The sequence below is a fragment of the Coregonus lavaretus genome (genome assembly GCF_964263955.1).
Source record: "Coregonus lavaretus genome assembly, chromosome: 1".
Classification (NCBI taxonomy): domain Eukaryota; kingdom Metazoa; phylum Chordata; class Actinopteri; order Salmoniformes; family Salmonidae; genus Coregonus; species Coregonus lavaretus.
In genome coordinates this window covers 66,323,878-66,343,124 of record NC_139988.1, presented here as the reverse complement: position 1 = coordinate 66,343,124, position 19,247 = coordinate 66,323,878, and the positions used below count along the sequence as shown (strand labels likewise).

Genomic DNA, 19,247 nt, shown 5'->3' with positions numbered 1-19,247 from the left:
ATTAGGTTAGTACTGTGGAGTAACTACAATGTTGTTGATCCATCCTCAGTTTTCTCCCATCACAGCCATTAAACTCCAACTGTTTTAAAGTCACCATTGGCCTCATGGTGAAATCCCTGAGCAGTTTCCTTCCACTCCAGCAACTGAGTTAGGAAGGACGCTTGTATCTTTGTAGTGACTGGGTGTATTGATACACCATCCTAAGTGTAATGAATAACTTCACCACGCTCAAAGGGATATTTAATGTCTGCTTCTTTTTTTACCCATCTACCAATAGGTGCCCTTATTTGCAAGGCATTGGAAAACCTCCCTGGTCTTTGTGGTTGGATCTGTGTTTGAAATTCACACGAGGTAGTCATTCAAAAATCATGTTAAACACTATTATTGCACACAGAGTGAGTCCATGCAACTTATTATGTGACTTGTTAAGGGGCGGCAGGTAGCTTAGTGGTTAGAGTGTTGTGCCAGTAACCGAAAGGTCGCTGGTTCTAATCCCTGAGCCGACTAGGTGAAAAATCTGTCAATGTGCCCTTGAGCAAGGCACTTAACCCTAATTGCTCTGGATAAGAGCGTCTGCTAAAATGTTAAGCACATTTTTACTCCTGAACGTATTTAGGTTGGCCATAACAAAGGGGTTGAATACTTATTGACTCAAGACATTTCAGCTTTTTATTTTTAATTAATTTGTAAACATTTCGAAAAACATCATTCCACTTTGACATTATGGGGTATTGTGTGTAGGCCAGTGACAAAAAATCGAAATGTAATCAATTTTAAATTCAGGCTGTAAGACAACAATGTGGAAACAGTCAAGGGGTGTGAATACTTTTTGAAGGCATTGTATTCCTAAATGGTCAAAACACTAGCATAGCTACAGGATGCTCCTATGACAGGTGTAACATGTTAATTAATAAACCGTTTGCAGATCCAGAACTAGTGAATGACTCAAACGACCCCTTCAGCCCATCAATAGCCTATGGCCCTACTCCATTGACATGTCACAATGCACATGATAAGGCATACTTGGATTGTTGTTCGGGACCCCTTTCACTTTCATGCCTCACCACTCTAATGTGTCAATCAAATGTCTTGGACATCTGGTTCCTCCTGTCAGCCATTAGGATTTCAATTGAACTTTAGCTAAGATGTTTAGGTATATTTATAGAGTGTTATGTCCAATAACATACTTCATGGGTAGCCTATAGTTAATTTAGATACTGTATGTGGTTGTTGAACCTAGACTAGGCCTATAGAACCGCTCTATATACAGCAAGATGCATTGTGAACTCGTGCTAAGTGCATTACCTGTCTTGGTGATGTAGTTTAGGCTAGGCCCAATGTAAGGTGCCCATTGTGGTCTGAATGAAGCTAATGCTTTCAGAACCCCTTTGTTGTTCGTGGTTGGCTACCACGTTTTTTCCACATAGGAATCATGCCTTCTGTTGTTGCAATGCGTTCCATTGCAGCGACTTGATAAGGAAACAGTGAGAGACAATGTGCTGTATCCCTTGGTTAAAGCTTTAATATGACACTCAGTTCCAACTGTTCATGACTGTTGGAATTATAATGACTGAATAGCAAGATTTCAGACATCAAATAGTTAACACAAAATCCGTGCGTAATATGTGTTTTTAAAATGAACTATAAAATACGTGCGGAATTTGTGTTTTTCATATCACCTCCAAGTTTATTGTATATAATTTGTCTTCGGGGGCTTACTTTTCTATAAGATTCACACATTACAATTGTGGAGGAATATACATTCTACAGATCAATTATATGAAATAGCATGGAAACGATATAGCACAGAGGAATCCAAACTAACAACGCCAGATTGCCTGACAGGGCTGTGCTAAAAGGTGTGCACCTAGCTCGCTGAGAGCCATGGCGGCGTATAGCCTTTCACACGCTTCTAAAATACACTCTGGGCAGAGCCTGAAAGGGTTACTGTTTCCCAAAGTGCTTCATTCTGCGCAGTCGAGAGGGGGCGGCTGAGTGGCGCCGCCGAGTCAGAGACGCAGTTTCTAAAACCCCGAGACATCAAGAAAGAAGCTGACAGTAAGGAAAGCAGCCCCCCTCCTCCGCTGGCATATTGCCGCTCTCCTCTCCTTACAAAATCCCTTCAGTATATCTGTCACAATAACCGTGCGGCAAGTGTCAAATCCAACTCAGCCCGCAGACACAAATCACTTTAACGCGCACAAGATGGTGTGTTGGGGGAAATATAGAGCTCCAGTTGAAAACATTTGGTAATGTTCTAAACATCGGTTAATGGCGACTGTTTAAGTCGTTGATTGTATTTAAAGAATAATATAAACACCATAAAATCCCTACTTGGAGTAGACTAAATGAGTCGTTGCTTTGATTTCATGGAGTAATTGACCATATCTCTTTAACTTGCAGGCAGCTCAGCCGCTCTCCAATTAATAGTCCGGTAACGTCAAAAACAGTTGACCATTGTTTTATGGTCTTTGTTTTTTTCGAATGCTGTCATAGGGCTTGAAAAGGCGCCTGTCTGCTCTCAGTAGGTCTTTGTGCAGCAGGGCTTCCAGTGAATAGCACAGACCCAGACGACCCTGGCTTGCTTATACCCCGCCATTTCATCATCAGACACTGTTTGAAATGTCTTAATCATATTTTACCGTTATGTTAAGACCTTGGATCGGAGAAATTAGCGTTTGCGTAAGAGATGGGATGGATACGCATGGCCTCTCTTCTCCGCTGGCTCAAACAATGAATGGCAATTCTGTCTAGGCGTTTTAAGTATGTGTTGCGCATTGCACAACATAGTAAATCAACCGTTTCTAAAATCACAGTGACAGCGTGGAGCGTCAGTAACGTCCCCCGTCCGGATTCATTTCAGCTCGGACTTACTGTGCATTTAGCAACTCCATTCCACTCCACGACCATACACGCCCCCTTGGACAGGGGCACACTTTATAAGCAACTTGCTTGACACTAATACATGTTGAAAAGATAGACTTTATTGCTAAAACGTGTAACCATAACATTTACACTGATATGTTTACTTTTTTATTTTATTTTTTAGAAATATTCAAGTAGACATCTCCCATAATTTCTGGTATACTCTGCTATTTTCTTTCCTTATGTTCTATACTCACAATCGTTAAAATAATAAATAAAACATACAGATTTGTTTATTTCTACAATACTATGTATTCCAAAAGCTGAGTTCACGCCTTATATATATCTTTATCCTCAACTTTCAATTGAATTATTATTGATATTAATATCATACAAAAACTCTAGGCAGCATTGCAGTGAAATAACAGTCAGCATAAATGTTCAGTTGAAAAAAAGTTAACTTCTTGGAGAAGTTGTATATGCATTCCATCTGAAATTTTTCATAAAAAATAAAAGCTCTTCTTTCTGAAGTGCTTGTGTTCCCCCAAAAACACGTTTCAGGGATGAAATAAAATATGGTCCTGTTCATTTAAAAAAAATAGCTGCATTTTTCTTAAATATGTACAATGTTGGCATTTCAATTAAAATGCTATATAAAAAAATAGATTCGCTATGGTGCCCACCTCTGTCCAGAGTTTACAGTGCAATAGAAACCGTATATTTCCAGTCCACTTCCCCGACCCTACTACTTCCATTGAAACTCAGCAAGAGCACTTGCACTCTGAGATTACTGGGTATTGCACCGGTATCCACGTACAATATTTCTGTCTTAAAAACCCTTGACAATACCACCGGAGGAAAGTCTTGGTGATTGACTTGACAGGTTTGCAAAACATCCCCTCCGGGAAAGAACAAGAGCGCTCATTGAAGCAGTTGCCCTCCTTGATGTAGCGTGGCCAGAACCTCACGCCCAAATCCTTCCAGGTATACACCACCGGACAGTGCGTATACGTCCACAGCCACTGCAGAAATTTCCTGCGGGCTTTCTTTCCCACTTTTACCCGCTTCCCGTAGGGGGTCTCTGAGAGATCCAGCTTTTTAACCTCGTTAGGCATGGGTCCTTGCAGTTTCATCTGGGTTTCTTGCACGGAGAGGTTCACCAGCATGGGCGAACTGATGGACATGAAGTTGGGATCAAAGTTGCTGCCGAGCTTTTTCCGCAGAGTCCTCTCGGCCAAGTCCTGTTCCCGGGGGTCGTATTCTGGGTCGGGGACCTCCTTGAGGTCTGGCACGGGAAGGTGCTCGCTGGGCGAGGGGCGCAGGCGTAGATAATGTTGAGAAACTCCAAGGTGAATGGACACCAGTACATAAACGAGTAGAGTCTGTGAGAAGCCCATATTTATCTTTGCGTAATGGCTCCCCGGGTGTATAAAATATTGAGTTATTTTCACCGCTACTGTGCACTTTCAAATGAGTAGCCCGGGGGCTTCATAAATAGTCGAAGTAGAGGCACGAGCAAGACGATCCTTTTTAATAGACCACGTCGGGTTTGAATGACATGGAGTGGAGTTTCTTTTTAGGGAACCTTAGCAATCTGCCTCTTATGTTTGCCTGCTGATGCAATCTTGTAGAACGCAGAGTGCCTCTTCTTTAAAAAAAAAAAAAAAAAAAAAAAGAACTAAGTTTAGGCTTTACCAAAAGGGCACAAAACAAAATGGAAAAACTCTATTCACCCACTCTCTCGTTTCACTCTTTTCCTCAAATTCACTTTGGGTTTCTTGCTGTTGTCATGGTTACGCTAGGGACACTCAAAGCCACGACAAATTGTCTAGACTGGATGACAGTGGCTGAGGCGAGAGTTGCATGGAATAAAGTGTTTCTAAAGATTCCCGTTCTCCTCGGAGACAAAATAGATCCAGAACGCCCCGAGAGAGAAGGGCGCACAAAAGAGTACTTCACCAAGTTTTAAATGTCATGGGCCCGGCAACTAGGGCTGTCTTGGTCAATGTTATTTTTACACACGACTTTTACAAACGTGGCTTCTTTCAACTTGGCCTGGCGCGCTCAGGGTTGAGAAAGTCCAAACGCGAGCTTAGAATCCATGGAGTGAGAGGTATGGTGTGACTTTATTCAGTCCCTGTGCGATATTCCAACGTTCTGTTGGGACCTCACTGAAATTGTCCACGCGTATTCAGATGTCCTCTCTTTGGCAAAACGCACCACTGTAGTCTCTCTCCCACACACACCTATGCAAGCAGAACCATTTTCGGTCCTGATGAAAAGGTCTATCCAAACCAAAATTGAGCTTTTCCCCTAAAAATGATACTCCTCCAGGACGCACAGTGGTTTTGCGCACAACAATTAACAACTAAAACAACTAAAACAACTTAATATAAAATGACACGAATAAAATGCATATCAAACGCAAAAGCTAACATGCCAGTTTAAGTTCAGTTCAGTTTGATTTCTCTTTTCACCTCGATGACATTGACGATTTCGCTATTGATATCAAAAAGAGCTACAAGTCCCACCGCCGTTGCATGGTCGAATCAGCCCAAGTTCTGCAGTCTTTTGCACGGTCAGTGTTTGCAGTAATTCCTGGGGGAGAATCTTTACTCCTTTGATAGCTGCTACAGTAGCTCCTACTTACTTGCTCCTTCTTTAGGAGGTCTGAGACTTGGCGCTGAGCGTCTCTTTGCTTAGACACACTGTATGTGAGTGTGTCTGTTGCGAGCGGTGCTCAAACCCAAGTTAAATATCCCCCTCCGACGGTACAAAGTGTCAGCGGGTCCTGCCCACCACTGCCACTTTCACTATGATTGACAGCCCCCTCCCCTCACAGAATGTGGAAAATATCGGCCACAATCACACTATCCACAGGGTCCTAAAGAAACCGATTTATCACTGACAGAGACATTATATCCTAAACTGTGATGTAGCCACATCTTTTGCTTTCTCCACAAAATAAAATAGTCATAATATAGCACTATAGATAGCAATGCTCTCCTCACATTGCAATCTGCCTGTTTCTCCTCATATTTCGTAACTTGTGCGCAATGACTATCTTGCTGCAACGCACTCGAGGTAACAATACGCTTGTCAATATTTAATTGAAGTAGCCAGTTTCCCAGTTTATAACATTCCAATGAGAAGGGTGGGAAACGTTTAGTAGCGTGTCCGAGGGGTTCTAACGGAAAACGAGCATCACATTCCACCTTTGTTCACGAGGACCTCTGTCCGCACACAGGAATTTGCTGTTTGAACTTTGGGGTCACAAAATAAGCGCGCAATTAAAGCTATAAATGGTCATGGATAGCCTTACTAAACGTTACCTTTCCCATGCTGACTAACCGCACTGATGAGAGGATCATGTTTGAGCCCCAAAGGTTGGTTTCAGTTGAATATATGGAGCTGTCAATAATGCAAATGATATGGAGAAAATGATGTCATATGTAGGCCTAATTATGCATAATCAGGCTTCTATAAACGAGTGTTGATGCCACTGACATTATCTTACTATCAACACAGTCTCTTGTCATGAACAGCTAATTAGAAGTTATTAGACACATTTTATGCTTGGTCAATCAAATGTTCCATATTTTGGAATAGTGTTCAGTACTTGACCTCTTGAAGCATATACTCATAATACATTATTTTGGTTGAGGCTATTTGATCAATTTATCAGCTGTAGATTCTATTATAATTTCCATCATTTGACTGTTGTAACTATGCTCTGAACACAGCACATAGAGGGACTGATAGTTGTGGTTGTGATAGGGTACTTGCTCTTATAGTGGTCACTAGGGGGCGTTGATCCAGCGTGTAGGAATCCCAGGACAGTTTGCCTCACCATTCTTATCAATGGGGAGAGAGTGTGCATTCATATTCATTCCATTACAATGTGATAACAGGTCTTTGTTTACTAACTTACCATCTCCGTATCACCTTCTCCATCTAAAGACAATTGGTTAGAGAATTTGATTGATAGGATACTTTGATTAATGTTTTCTGCCAATTAACCCTAATGATCTGATCAATGATTGTTTGTGTGTGACAGAGAGAGAGTGTGTGTGGATGTGTGTATGTCTGTGTGGGTGTGTGCGTGAGTGAGCGCAAGTGTGCTAAATCTGTAGCGGTCTTTGTATGTACCACAGAACCACCAAGAATTGAAGAGCGACACCACAGCTGTCTTTTAGGGCTTTTATGTATATCTGCAATGATATTATGGAAAGACACCCTCAGGCTCGTGCAGTGGAGGAGATCTTAGTGGGCTATACTCAGCCTTGTCTCAGGGTAGTAGGTTGGTGGTCTGTTGATATCCCTCTGGTGGTGTGGGGGCTGTGCTTTGGCAGAGTGGGTGGGGTTATATCCTGCCTGGTTGGCCCTGTCCGGGGGTATCGTTGGACGGGGCCACAGTGTCTCCCGACCCCCCTGTCTCAGCCTCCAGTATCTATGCTGCAATATTCTATGTGCCGGGGGGCTAGGGTCAGTCTGTTATATCTGCTGTTATTCTCCTGTCTTATCTGGTGTCCTGTGTGAATTTAAGTATGCTCCCTCTCTCCCTCCCCTCCCGGAGGACCTGAGCCCTAGGACCATGCCTCAGGACTACCTGGCCTGACGACTCCTGGCTGTCCCCAGTCCACCTGGTCATGCTGCTGCTCCAGTTTCAACTCTTCTGCCTGCGGCTATGGAACCCTGACCTGTTCATCGGACGTGCTATCTTGTCCCAGACCTGCTGTTTTCAACTCTCTCTCTCTACCGCACCTGCTATTTCAACCTCTAAATGCCTGGCTATGAAAAGCCAAGTGACATTTACTCCTGATGTACTGACCTGTTATAACCTCTACAACCACTGTGATTATTATTTGCCCTGCTGGTCATCTATGAACGTTTGAACATCTTGGAGAAAAATCTGGCCTTAATGGCCATGTACTGTTCCTCTCTTGGTTTCTTCCTAGGGTTCTGCTTTTCTAGGGAGTTTTTCCTAGCCACCATGCTTCTACATCTGCATTGCTTGCTGTTTGGAGTTTTAGGCTGGGTCTCTGTATAGCCCTTTGTGACATCTGATGATGTAAAAAGGGCTTTATAAAACACATCTGATTGATTGATTGAAGACAGGAGCACATCAGTAGTTTTCAATGCACCATCTTTCACGGACACTATCACATTTGTACATATAGCCATTATGTATAGAATGAAAGATTAAGCAATCTTCAATACAAATACCATATAGTAGTAATTCTTAATACCTAGTCAGTTGCTCAACTGAATGTATTCAACCAAAATGTGTCTTCGGCATTTAACCCAACCCCTCTGAATCAGAGAGGTGCGGGGGGCTGCCTTAATCGACATCATCGCCGACCGGGGAGCAGTTGTTGTTGGGGGTTAACTGCCTTGCTCAAGGGCAGAACGGCAGATTTTTCCACCTTGCCAGCTCAGGGATTCGAATCAGCGCCCTTTCAGTTACTGTCCCAACGCTCTTAACGGCTAGGCTACTTGCCAAACCATACCTGCAATGATATTATGAAAAGACAGGACAGGAACACATCAGTCTTCAGTTCAACATCTGACAAGTTGTTCTATAGAGGAGTATAAAGAAAAGTAAAACACATATCCTGTCTCACATCTCTAATACATTGCTATGTGCTTTCAGTGTTGACAGTATTAAAATACAATAACTAATGTACAAAAACACTGTATTATTACAAACAAGCTACATTGTGAAATCACATTTATCCCATTCAGACCTTAGAGAGGTCCCATAATGCCCAGCTAGCCATCGGCAGCACAGAAAGACATGCTAGCTAGCAACAGCAATATTTTGTTGTACTCTGTAAAACTCTATCAATAACTGCGATTAAACCCTGAAAGTTACATATTTCAATAGTCTCACACTCTCTTATAGCAATGTATATATCATTAACCTTGGGAGGCTTTATTTATTAAGGATATGGACTTCTACATGAGTGATTTGCAACACATACCTTTCTCTGTGTTTTCACGGACTATGGGATGGATTGAAATGTACAGAATGGGTACATGGAGGAAAATGTGGGGGTGTCATACTTTTTCAATTTCAGTCAAGGGGAGGGTTTAGTTTTTAAAAATCTAGTCCGGGGAGGGTCATGTAATTTGCAATTGTTGAAATTTCAATATTTCTCAGTGTCTTAGAATTAGTTGCATATTAGGCTATACAGTGCATTCGGAAAGTATTCAGACCCCTTGACTTTTTCCACATTTTGTTACGTTACAGCCTAATTCTAAAATTGATTAAATAAATACAAATCCCCAAGAACCCGATGGTCACTCTGACAGAGCTCAAGAGTTCCTCTGTGGAGATGGGAGAACCTTCCAGAAGGACAACCATCTCTGCAGCACTCCACCAATCAGGCCTTTATGGTAGAGTGGCCAGACGAAAGCCACTCCTCAGTAAAAGGCACAACAGTCTGCTTGGAGTTTGCCAAAAGGCCCTTAAAGGACTCTCAGACCATTAGAAACAAAGATTCTCTGGTCTGATGAAACCAAGATTGAACTCTTTGGCCTGAATGCCAAGCGTCACGTCTGGAGGAAACCTGGCACCATCCCTACGGTGAAGCATGGTGGTAGCAGCATCATGCTGTGGGGATGTTTTTCAGCGGCAGGGACTGGGAGACTAGTCAGGATCGAGGGACAGATGAACGGAGCAAAGTCCAGAGAGATCCTTGATGAACACCTGCTCCAGAGCGCTCAGGACCTCAGACTGGGGCGAAGGTTCACCTTCCAACAGGACAACGACCCTAAGCACACAGCCAAGACAACGCAGGAGAGGCTTTGGGACAAGTCTCTGAATGTCCTTGAGTGGCCCAGCCAGAGCCTTGACTTGAACCCGATCTAACATCTCTAGAGAGACCTGAAAATAGCTGTGCAACGACGCTCCCAATCCAACCCGACAGAGCTTGAGAGGATCTGCAGAGAAGAATGAGAGAAACTCCCCAAATACAGGTGTGCCAAGCTTGTAGCGTCATACCCAAGAAGACTCAAGTCTGTAATCGCTGCCAAAGGGACTTCAACAAAGTACTGAGTAAAGGGTCTGAATAGTTATGTAAATGTATATTTTCCGTTTTTTTGTTTTTAATAAATGTGCAAACATTTCTACAAATATGTTTTTGCTTTGTCATTATGGTGAATTGTGTGTAGATTGATGAGGGGGGGAAAACTATTTAATCCATTTTAGAATAAGAATGTAACGTAACAAAATGTGCAAAAAGTCAAGGGGTCTGAATACTTTCCGAATGCACTGTATATACTGTAGATGTGTGCCGGATGCCGCCCCTCATCTCTGATTCTCTGCTGGGCACACAATATCAAGTGCGCCTATAGGCTATTTGTGACTGACCATCTCTTTCGCAGTGGTGAAAAAAGTACCCAATTGTCCTACTTGAGTGAAAGTAAAGATACCTTATTAGAAAATGACTCAAGTAAAAATGAAAGTCATCCAGTAAAATACTACTTGACTAAAAGTCTAAAAGTATTTGGTTTTAAATATACTTAAGTATTAAAAGTTAATGTCATTGCTAAAATATACTTCAGTATCAAAAGTAAAAGTATACAGTGAGGGAAAAAAGCATTTGATCCCCTGCTGATTTTGTACGTTTGCCCACAAAGAAATTATCAGTCTATAATTTTAATGTTAGGTTTATTTGAACAGTGAGAGACAGAATAACAACAAAAAAATCCAGAAAAACGCATGTCAAAAATTTTATAAATTGATTTGCATTTTAATGAGGGAAATAAGTATTTCATTATGCTTTGGGGGTGCCATGTGCTAAACAGAGTGATTGTGGCTGAGCTTTCGGTCAGTTGACCTTCATCAGAGCATCTAAAAGTGGTGAAAGTAGTATTGTCTAGACCTGTTCACATGTTCATGAAATACAATAGATGGCCGCAATCTGCCCCAGACACACCTGGCTAACTTGATGGGTCATGTAATCATCTGTCTTTTGTTTAGACATGTAGCTAGCTAAACAATTAACCATAATCCCAACCCATACAGTAGCAATACAAACGGCTAGCCGCCATGCATGAAATGATGTAGTATAAATCTGCAGGTAGCTAAAGCTAACCAACTAGGTTCAACGTTAGCTAGCTAGTAGAAACCTATAACTAGCAATGCTAACGGCTTTCTGAGATATTAATAATATAACTACACGGATCAAATCAAATCACATTTTATTTGTCACATACACGTGTTTAGCAGATGTTATTGCGGTTGTAGCAAAATGCTTGTGCTTCTAGCTCCGACAGTGCAGTAATATCTAACCAGTAATATCTAACAATTTCACAACATATACCCAATACACACAAATCTAAGTAAGGAATGGAATTAACAATATATACATATACATATATGGACAAGCAATGACAGAGCGGCATGGACTAAGATACAGTAGAATACTATAGAATACAGTACATAAATATGAGATGAGTAATGAAAGATATGTAAACATTATTAAAGTGACTAGTGTTCCATTTCCAAGTGGCCAGTGATTTATATAGGCAGCAGCAGCCTCTAATGTGCTAGTGATGGCTATTTAACAGTCTGATGGGCTTGAGATAGAAGCTGTTTTTCAGTCTCTTGGTCCCAGCTTTGATGCACCTGTACTGACCTCGCCTTCTGGATGATAGCGGTGTGAACAGGCAGTGGCTCGGGTGGTTGATGTCCTTGATGATCTTTTTGGCCTTCCTGTGACATCAGGTGCTGTAGGTGTCCTGGAGGGCGGGTAGTTTGCCCCCGGTAATGCGTTCAGCAGACCGCACCACCCTCTGGAGAGCCCTGTGGTTGCGGGCGGTGCAGTTGCCGTACCAGGCGGTGATACAGCCCGACAAGATGCTCTCAATTGTGCATCTGTAAAGGTTTGTGAGGGTTTTAGGTGCCAACCCAAATTTCTTTAGCCCCCTGAGGTTGAAGAGGCTCTGTTGCGCCTTCTTCACCACACTGTCTGCGTGGGTGGACCATTTCAGTTTGGCAGTGATGTGTGCACCAAGGAACTTTAAGCTTTCCACCTTCTCCACTGCGGTCCAGTCGATGTGGACTGCTGTTTCCTGAAGTCCACAATCATCTCCTTTGTTTTGTTGACGTTGAGCGAGAGGTTATTTTCCTGGCACTACACTCCCAGAGCCCTCACCTCCCCCTGTAGGCTGTCTTGTCATTGTTGGTAATCAAGCCTACTACTGTTGTGTCGTCTGCAAACTTGATGGTTGAGTTGGAGGCGTGCTTGACCACGCAGTCATGGGTGAACAGGGAGTACAGGAGGGGGCTGAGCATACACCCTTGTGGGGTCCCAGTGTTGAGGATTAGCAAAGTGGAGATGTTGTTTCCTACCTTCACCACCTGGAGGCGGCCCGTCAGGAAGTCCAGGACCCAGTTGCACAGGGCGGGGTTCAGACCCAGGGCCTCGAGCTTAATGATGAGCTTGCAGGGTACTATGGTGTTGAATGCTGAGCTATAGTCAATGAACAGCATTCTTACATAGGTATTCCTCTTGTCCAGATGGGATAGGGCAGTGTGCAGTGTGATGGCGATTGCATCGTCTGTGGATCTATTGGGGCGGTAAGCAAATTGATGTGGGTCTAGGGTGACAGGTAAGGTAGAGGTGATATGATCCTTGACTAGTCTCTCAAAGCACTTCATGATGACAGAAGTGAGTGCTACGGGGCAATAGTCATTTAGTTCAGTTACCTTTGGTTTCTTGGGTACAGGAACAATGGTGGCCATCTTGAAGCAAGTGGGGACAGCAGACTGGGATAGGGAGAGATTGAATATGTCCGTAAACACACCAGCCAGCTGGTCTGCGCATGCTCTGAGGACGCAGTTAGGGATGCCGTCTGGGCCGGCAGCCTTGCGGGGGTTAACCTGCTTAAATGTCTTACTCACATCGGCCATGGAGTAGGAGAGCCCACAGCCCTTGGTTGTGGGCCGCGTCGGTGGCACTGTGTTATCCTCAAAGTGGGCGAAGAAGGTGTTTAGCTTGTCCGGAAGCAAGACGTCGGTGTCGGCGACGTGGCTGGTTTTCCTTTTGTAGTTCGTGATTGTCTGTAGACCCTGCCACATACGTCTCGTGTCTAAGCCGTTGAATTGCGACTCCACTTTGTCTCTATACTGATGTTTTGCCTGTTTAATTGCCTTGCAGAGCGAGTAGCTACACTGTTTGTATTCTGCCATTTTCCCAGTGACCTTGCCATGGTTAAATACACCATGAGTCGTTAATCATGAAACACACACCTCTGCCCTTCTGCTTCCCGGAGAGATATTTATTTCTGTCTGTGCGAAGAACTGAGAACCGATCTGGCTGGACCGATTTCGACAGAATATCCAGAGAGAGCCATGTTTCCGTGAAACAAGGTATGTTACAGGCCCCGATGTCTCTCTGGAAAGAAATCCTTGCCCTGAGCTTGTCGACTTTGTATCCAAAGACTGAACATTAGCGAGTAATATACTTGGAAGCGGTGGGTGGTGTGCTCGCCTCCTAAGTCGAACCAGCAGGCCGCTCCGAGTGCCTCTCCTCCTCCGGCTATGTTTTGGGTCAGCCGCTGGAATCAGTTCAATTGCCCTGGGGAGAGCAAACAGAGAACACAGAGAACACATAGCTAGTGAGCAGCTAGCGAGACTCTTACCTGTATGGATGAATGCTTCAGGGCAGACTGGAACCCCTTTCACTAAGTAAGAAGTCCTTTTGTTGTTTGTGTTTTGTTTGTACAGCTTGCTCGGACCGTTGTGTCAAGTCACTCCGGTTCACACTGACTGTGTGCAATGCCATAAGAATCATCAGATCTTTCTCCCTCTCTGTCACGGATGCCAGGTGTTTAATGACAGGTGTTCTGTGTTCTCTTTTCGACTCATTCCACATTTGCAATCAAACGTCAGAATTTTCTTAATCTTTTCATTTCGTTCTCATACTCCACTTCCGCCAGGCATTCCATTGATTTCAAAACTCGGTCAACTTCTTCCGTGACAACAACACTGTTGATCTCAGTTTCTTCCCCATCACTGTCATCAGAAGACTCTACAATGTCTGGTTCAATTAAAATGTTTTTACCTAAGTCAGGGATTTCCTCATCATCTGATCCAGTGTCAGCATGGCATGATCATCCTCCAGAAAGTAGTCCATCACAACTTATTCCCACTGATCTTTGTCAATAGCGCTTGCTAAATTCTGGGCAGCAATGTTGTTTAGAGCAGTAGCAACACTTTTGCAGTTCTCCATGGCAATATCTTTTTAAAAAGCTGCGGTAGCAAGGATTATCTACACATAATGAGCAGCTCATGTAATAGACAGAAGCTGGCGACATGGCAGACCAATCTGAACTCATCTCTCGGCACGTCCAGCCCAGCCATTATCTCAGCCAATCATGGCTAGCGGAAAGGTTCCTGTCTTTTTCCATGGCTAAACCAACTAGGCTTGTAATTTAACAATTTTATTCATATTTACATTTACATTCACATTTACATCATTTAGCAGACGCTCTTATCCAGAGCGACTTACAAATTGGTGCATTCAACTTATGATAGCAAGTGGGACAACCACTTTTTTATTTTTTTTATGGGGGGTGGGGGAAGAAGGATTACTTTTATACTATTCCAGGTATTCCTTAAAGAGGTAGGGTTTCAAGTGTCTCCGGAAGGTGGTCAGTGACTCCGCTGTCCTGGCGTCGTGGGGGAGCTTGTTCCACCATTGGAGTACCAGAGCAGCGAATAGCTTTGACTGGGCTGAGCGGGAACTGTACTTCCGTAGAGGTAGGGGAGCTAGCAGGCCAGAGGTGGATGAACGTAGTGCCCTCGTTTGGGTGTAGGGTCTGATCCTGAAGGTAAGGAGGTGCCGTTCCCCTCACAGCTCCGTAGGCAAGCACCATGGTCTTGTAGTAGATGCGAGCCTCAACTGGAAGCCAGTAGAGTGTGCGGAGGAGCGGGGTGACATGAGAGAACTTGGGAAGGTTGAACACCAGACGGGCTGCAGCGTTCTGGATAAGTTGAAGGGGTTTAATGGCACAGGCAGGGAGCCCAGCCAACAGCGAGTTGCAGTAATCCAGACGGGAGATGACAAGTGCCTGGATTAGGACCTGTGCCGCTTTCTGTGTAAGGTAGGGTCGTTCTCTGCGAATGTTGTAGAGCATGAACCTGCAGGATCGGGTCACCGCTTTGATGTTAGAGGAGAACGACAGGTTATTGTCCAGGGTCACGCCAAGGTTCTTTGCACTCTGGGAGGAGGACACAATGGAGTTGTCAACCGTGATGGCGAGATCATGGAGCGGGCAGTCCTTCCCCGGTAGGAGGAGCAGCTCCGTCTTGCCGAGGTTCAGCTTGAGGTGGTGATCCGACATCCACACTGATATGTCTGCCAAACATGCAGAGATGCGATTCGCCACCTGGTTATCAGAAGGAGAAAAGTAATTGTGTGTCGTCTGCGTAGCAATGATAGGAGAGACCATGTGAGGATATGACAGAGCCAAGTGACTTGGTGTATAGAGAGAATAGGAGAGGGCCTAGAACTGAGCCCTGGGGGACACCAGTGGTGAGAGCACGTGGTGCGGAGACAGATTCTCGCCACGCCACCTGGTAGGAGCAACCTGTCAGGTAGGATGCAATCCAAGAGTGAGCAGCGCCGGAGATGCCCAACTCGGAGAGGGTGGAGAGGAGGATCTGATGGTTCACAGTATCAAAGGCAGCAAATAGGTCTAGAAGGATAAGAGCAGAGGAGAGAGAGTTAGCTTTAGCAGTTCGGAGAGCCTCCGTGACACAGAGAAGAGCAGTCTCAGTTGAATGACCAGTCTTGAAACCTGACTGGTTTGGATTAAGAAGGTAATTCTGAGAGAGATAGCAGGAGAGTTGGCTAGAGACGGCACGCTCGAGTTTTGAAGAGAAAAGAAAAAAGGGATACTGGTCTGTAGTTGTTGACATCGGAGGGATCGAGTGTAGGTTTTTTGAGGAGGGGTGCAACTCTCGCTCTCTTGAAGACGGAAGGGACATGGCCAGCGGTCAAGGATGAGTTGATAAGCGAGGTGAGGTAAGGGAGAAGGTCTCCGGAAATGGTCTGGAGAAGAGAGGAGGGGATAGGGTCAAGCGGGCAGGTTGTTGGGCGGCCGGCCATCACAAGTTGCAAGATTTCATCTGGAGAGAGAGGGGAGAAAGAAGTCAAAGCATAGGGTAGGGCAGTGTGAGCAGGACCAGCGGTGTCATTTTACTTAATAAATGAGGATCGGATGTCGTCAACCTTCTTTTCATAATGGTTGACGAAGTCGTCCATAGAGAGGGATGAGGGAGGGGGAGGAGGAGGGGGATTCAGCAGGGAGGAGAAGGTGGCAAAGAGCTTCCTAGGGTTAGAGGCAGAGGCTTGACATTTAGAGTGGTAGAAAGTGGCTTTAGCAGCGGAAACAGAGGAAGAGAATGTAGAGAGGAGGGAGTGAAATTACAGATGACATACAAGTTTGTTATTAAGGCATATGAAAGTTCACATGTTCAAGAAAGCATTTCTGCCAAAAAACGCATTTAGATGAAAAACGTTTTTTATGTTCAAATGCCTCTCCTGTGAAGTAGTGATGTGCGACTTGCGTCATATGCCCAGTTTTATGAAACTGGTCACATTTAGTGTGGTCTCAATCAAATGATCCATAGCCTATAGGCTACGAAGTGCATGCTAGGAGAAGCACAGAGCAAAGTTATATTTCTAAGATAGCAGCTGGGATGGTGTAAACAGAACAAGGCTGCATTACACACTGCAATGGATATTCCAACCCTGAGCCTGCTCTGCTCTTGCTGATCAAAACCTTTTTTTGCACTGCCTAACCAATGCTGTGCTGTGCAGTTCAGGAGGAGAGTCAAATATTTATTCCGAAAATAATTTTTGATTAGGCCTAGCTTGCGCACGGACTAGCCTATAACCTATGTTCTGTTCAGTTTGAGAAGGAGAGCGTGAAGACGAGAAGGAGGACCGGAGGTCAACTTTCATAGCTTGCTACTACTTTTATTAAAGAAAATGTTAAAAAGCACATGCTTACTCATTGTTAGCTTATGATTTTGAAGAAAATAAAACAGATCCGATTATATAAAGTGATCTATAACAATGCTTTGGTTCCGCAATGCTTTATGCTAGAAACAAGCTGTAAAATACCTGGGGACGACGTGACTCTGGTGCATATGGGGATATCATTGTTTCATTTCTTTAACATTCAGAGGATGAGCTACAACCTTCTACAGCCGAGGAGACACAACATGTACTTTCCTTAGGAAGTAATCTAATAATGCCACTATCAATTAATTAAGCTATTCAATTTCTGTACAATAGAAGATGTTTAAACCCAGACAGCTTTTAGGGAAACAATTGTGATTTTCTCTCGTTGGGTTAAGCCATGGAAGAAGAGTAGCCAGCAGTTAAAGTTTAGATTTTTCTGCGTAAGTAGGTATACTGTCTGGGGTGGAAAGGTACGCCTAACTTTTGAAAGTACCATGCGCAGATTCGTAATGACGTCTCAGATTTCAAACATGGGACAGTTTCATTGCAAACAAGACACACTGATTTGGCGTTGGAGAAATATGATAAGATGAACGCATAAGTCTATCTCTCTGTCCATTCTTAGCCTGTCATTTAATTAATTTGTTTGGTATAAAAAAATATTCTGCTAATATGTAAAATGACGTACAATTGCATGACATGTTTATGAATACGATGATAGATGATAGATTCATGCAATGCTTTTACTGTACAGGAGATCTTTCCACCCCTACTCTTGTCCACGGTGGTCTGTGAACCCACAACCTTCTGGCCCGCAGCCCTGTGCGCTATAAAAATTCCTGCGTTGCCAGGTAATGCTTACAGGACGAAGAATAGTTTCTAAAACTGCATATCTAAAGCTCTGGTCTGTCCAGGAAGTGAGGGTAAACATGTTCTCTGCTATCCACTTTATGTTTTAGTTATTATTTTGGGTACAGGGGAGGGTCACTTGTATTTTTTCAAGCGTTCAGGGAGGGTTTAGGTAAAATATATTTTGCTGAAGGGAGGGCCATCCATTTTCATTTCAGAGAGGTGTGATATTCTCCATGTAACCTTTATTATAAATAAAGTTTACTTCCTAAGGAGAATGGGAGCTACGGGTAGTACCCAACAATTTATATATACACTAGATGACTGTTAGGGGGCGCTGTTTTGAAGCAACCCCGCCTCCATCTTGGCACTCCCCCAAAAGTGTAAAAAATATTTTGGAAGCTATAGAAATGCATTTACTAATGTCTACATTTGTTTTTTCCATGTTTATTCTATTACAGACACTTTATTGCATACTTTTAAATTATATTATGTGAGCTAAACATAACAATTCAAAATAAAAATAAAAAAGTATAATTTTTTGAAAGTACTAATGTTACTGTACCCACTACAACAAAATAAATACTTAAATAAATGTAATTTTGTTCTTGAAACAAATGAAATACTGTAGAATTCTGCTTTTCTGAGGAGTGCCAATATGGCCGACCGGTGGCTTCAAAGCCTCTCATTGGCCAAAACATAGCATCAGCAATCATTGGTAGTACCAGGGTGCTAGCAGATGATGTAAGCACCCAGATGAAATAAATACATTCAATGTTAATATTGTCCAGCTACTGTAGCTGCCTCCTAAACATCAACAGGCAGTAATAGTAGAGCAACAAATGAAAATATAAACCAAAAGTAAAGTTCCTGGCAATCATAGCGATCTGATTCCCACTTCTGTCTGAACTTGGAATATTTCTGTTTGTGAGCTTGGTTCACTGACCCTTAACCTGAATGTTCTGCAATGTGTACTATTCCAGTAATTTGAAGTTTGATGGAATAACCATTTTAACACTCCTACACTACGGTGCGGAGATTCAGTGCAGGTGGTCAGTTCAGTTCAATTGTTCAGCAGTCTGATGGCTTGTAGATAGAAACTGTCTCTGAGCCTGTTGGTATCAGACCTCATGCTCCGATACAGTCTGCCCGACGATAAGGGAGTGAATAGCACGTGGCTGGGGTGTGTGGGGTCCTTTATGATGCTGTGGGACTTCCTCAGGCACCGTTTCAAGTAAATGTCCTGGATGGGTGGGAACACAGCCCCAGTGATGTACTCGGCCATCGACTTCACCACCCGCTGGAGGGCCTTGCGGTCGTGGTATGAACAATTCCCGTACCAGGCCGTGATGCAACTGGTCATGACGCTTTCGATGGTGCAGCGGCAGTATTTGTCTTAGAAAGTAGAGGAGCTGTTGCGCCGTCTTGACAAGCATGGTGGTGTTGTTGGTCCATGTCAAGTCATTGGTGATGTGGAAGCCGAGAAACTTTAAACTGCTGACTCGCTCTACTGCAGTCCCATTGATGTGGATCGGGGCGTGTTCCCTC

The 19,247-nt window shown here is 43.7% G+C and overlaps 1 protein-coding gene across 1 annotated transcript; it reads right to left on the bottom strand.

The window, feature by feature from the left end:
• Positions 1-3,626: 3,626 nt before the first annotated feature.
• On the bottom strand, positions 3,627-4,262 carry nog2 (noggin 2; the record flags this gene model as incomplete). Its single annotated transcript, XM_084158698.1, has 1 exon — positions 3,627-4,262. One exon carries the CDS (start codon positions 4,260-4,262, stop codon positions 3,627-3,629), a length of 636 nt encoding a protein of 211 aa, XP_084014824.1.
• Positions 4,263-19,247: the final 14,985 nt, after the last annotated feature.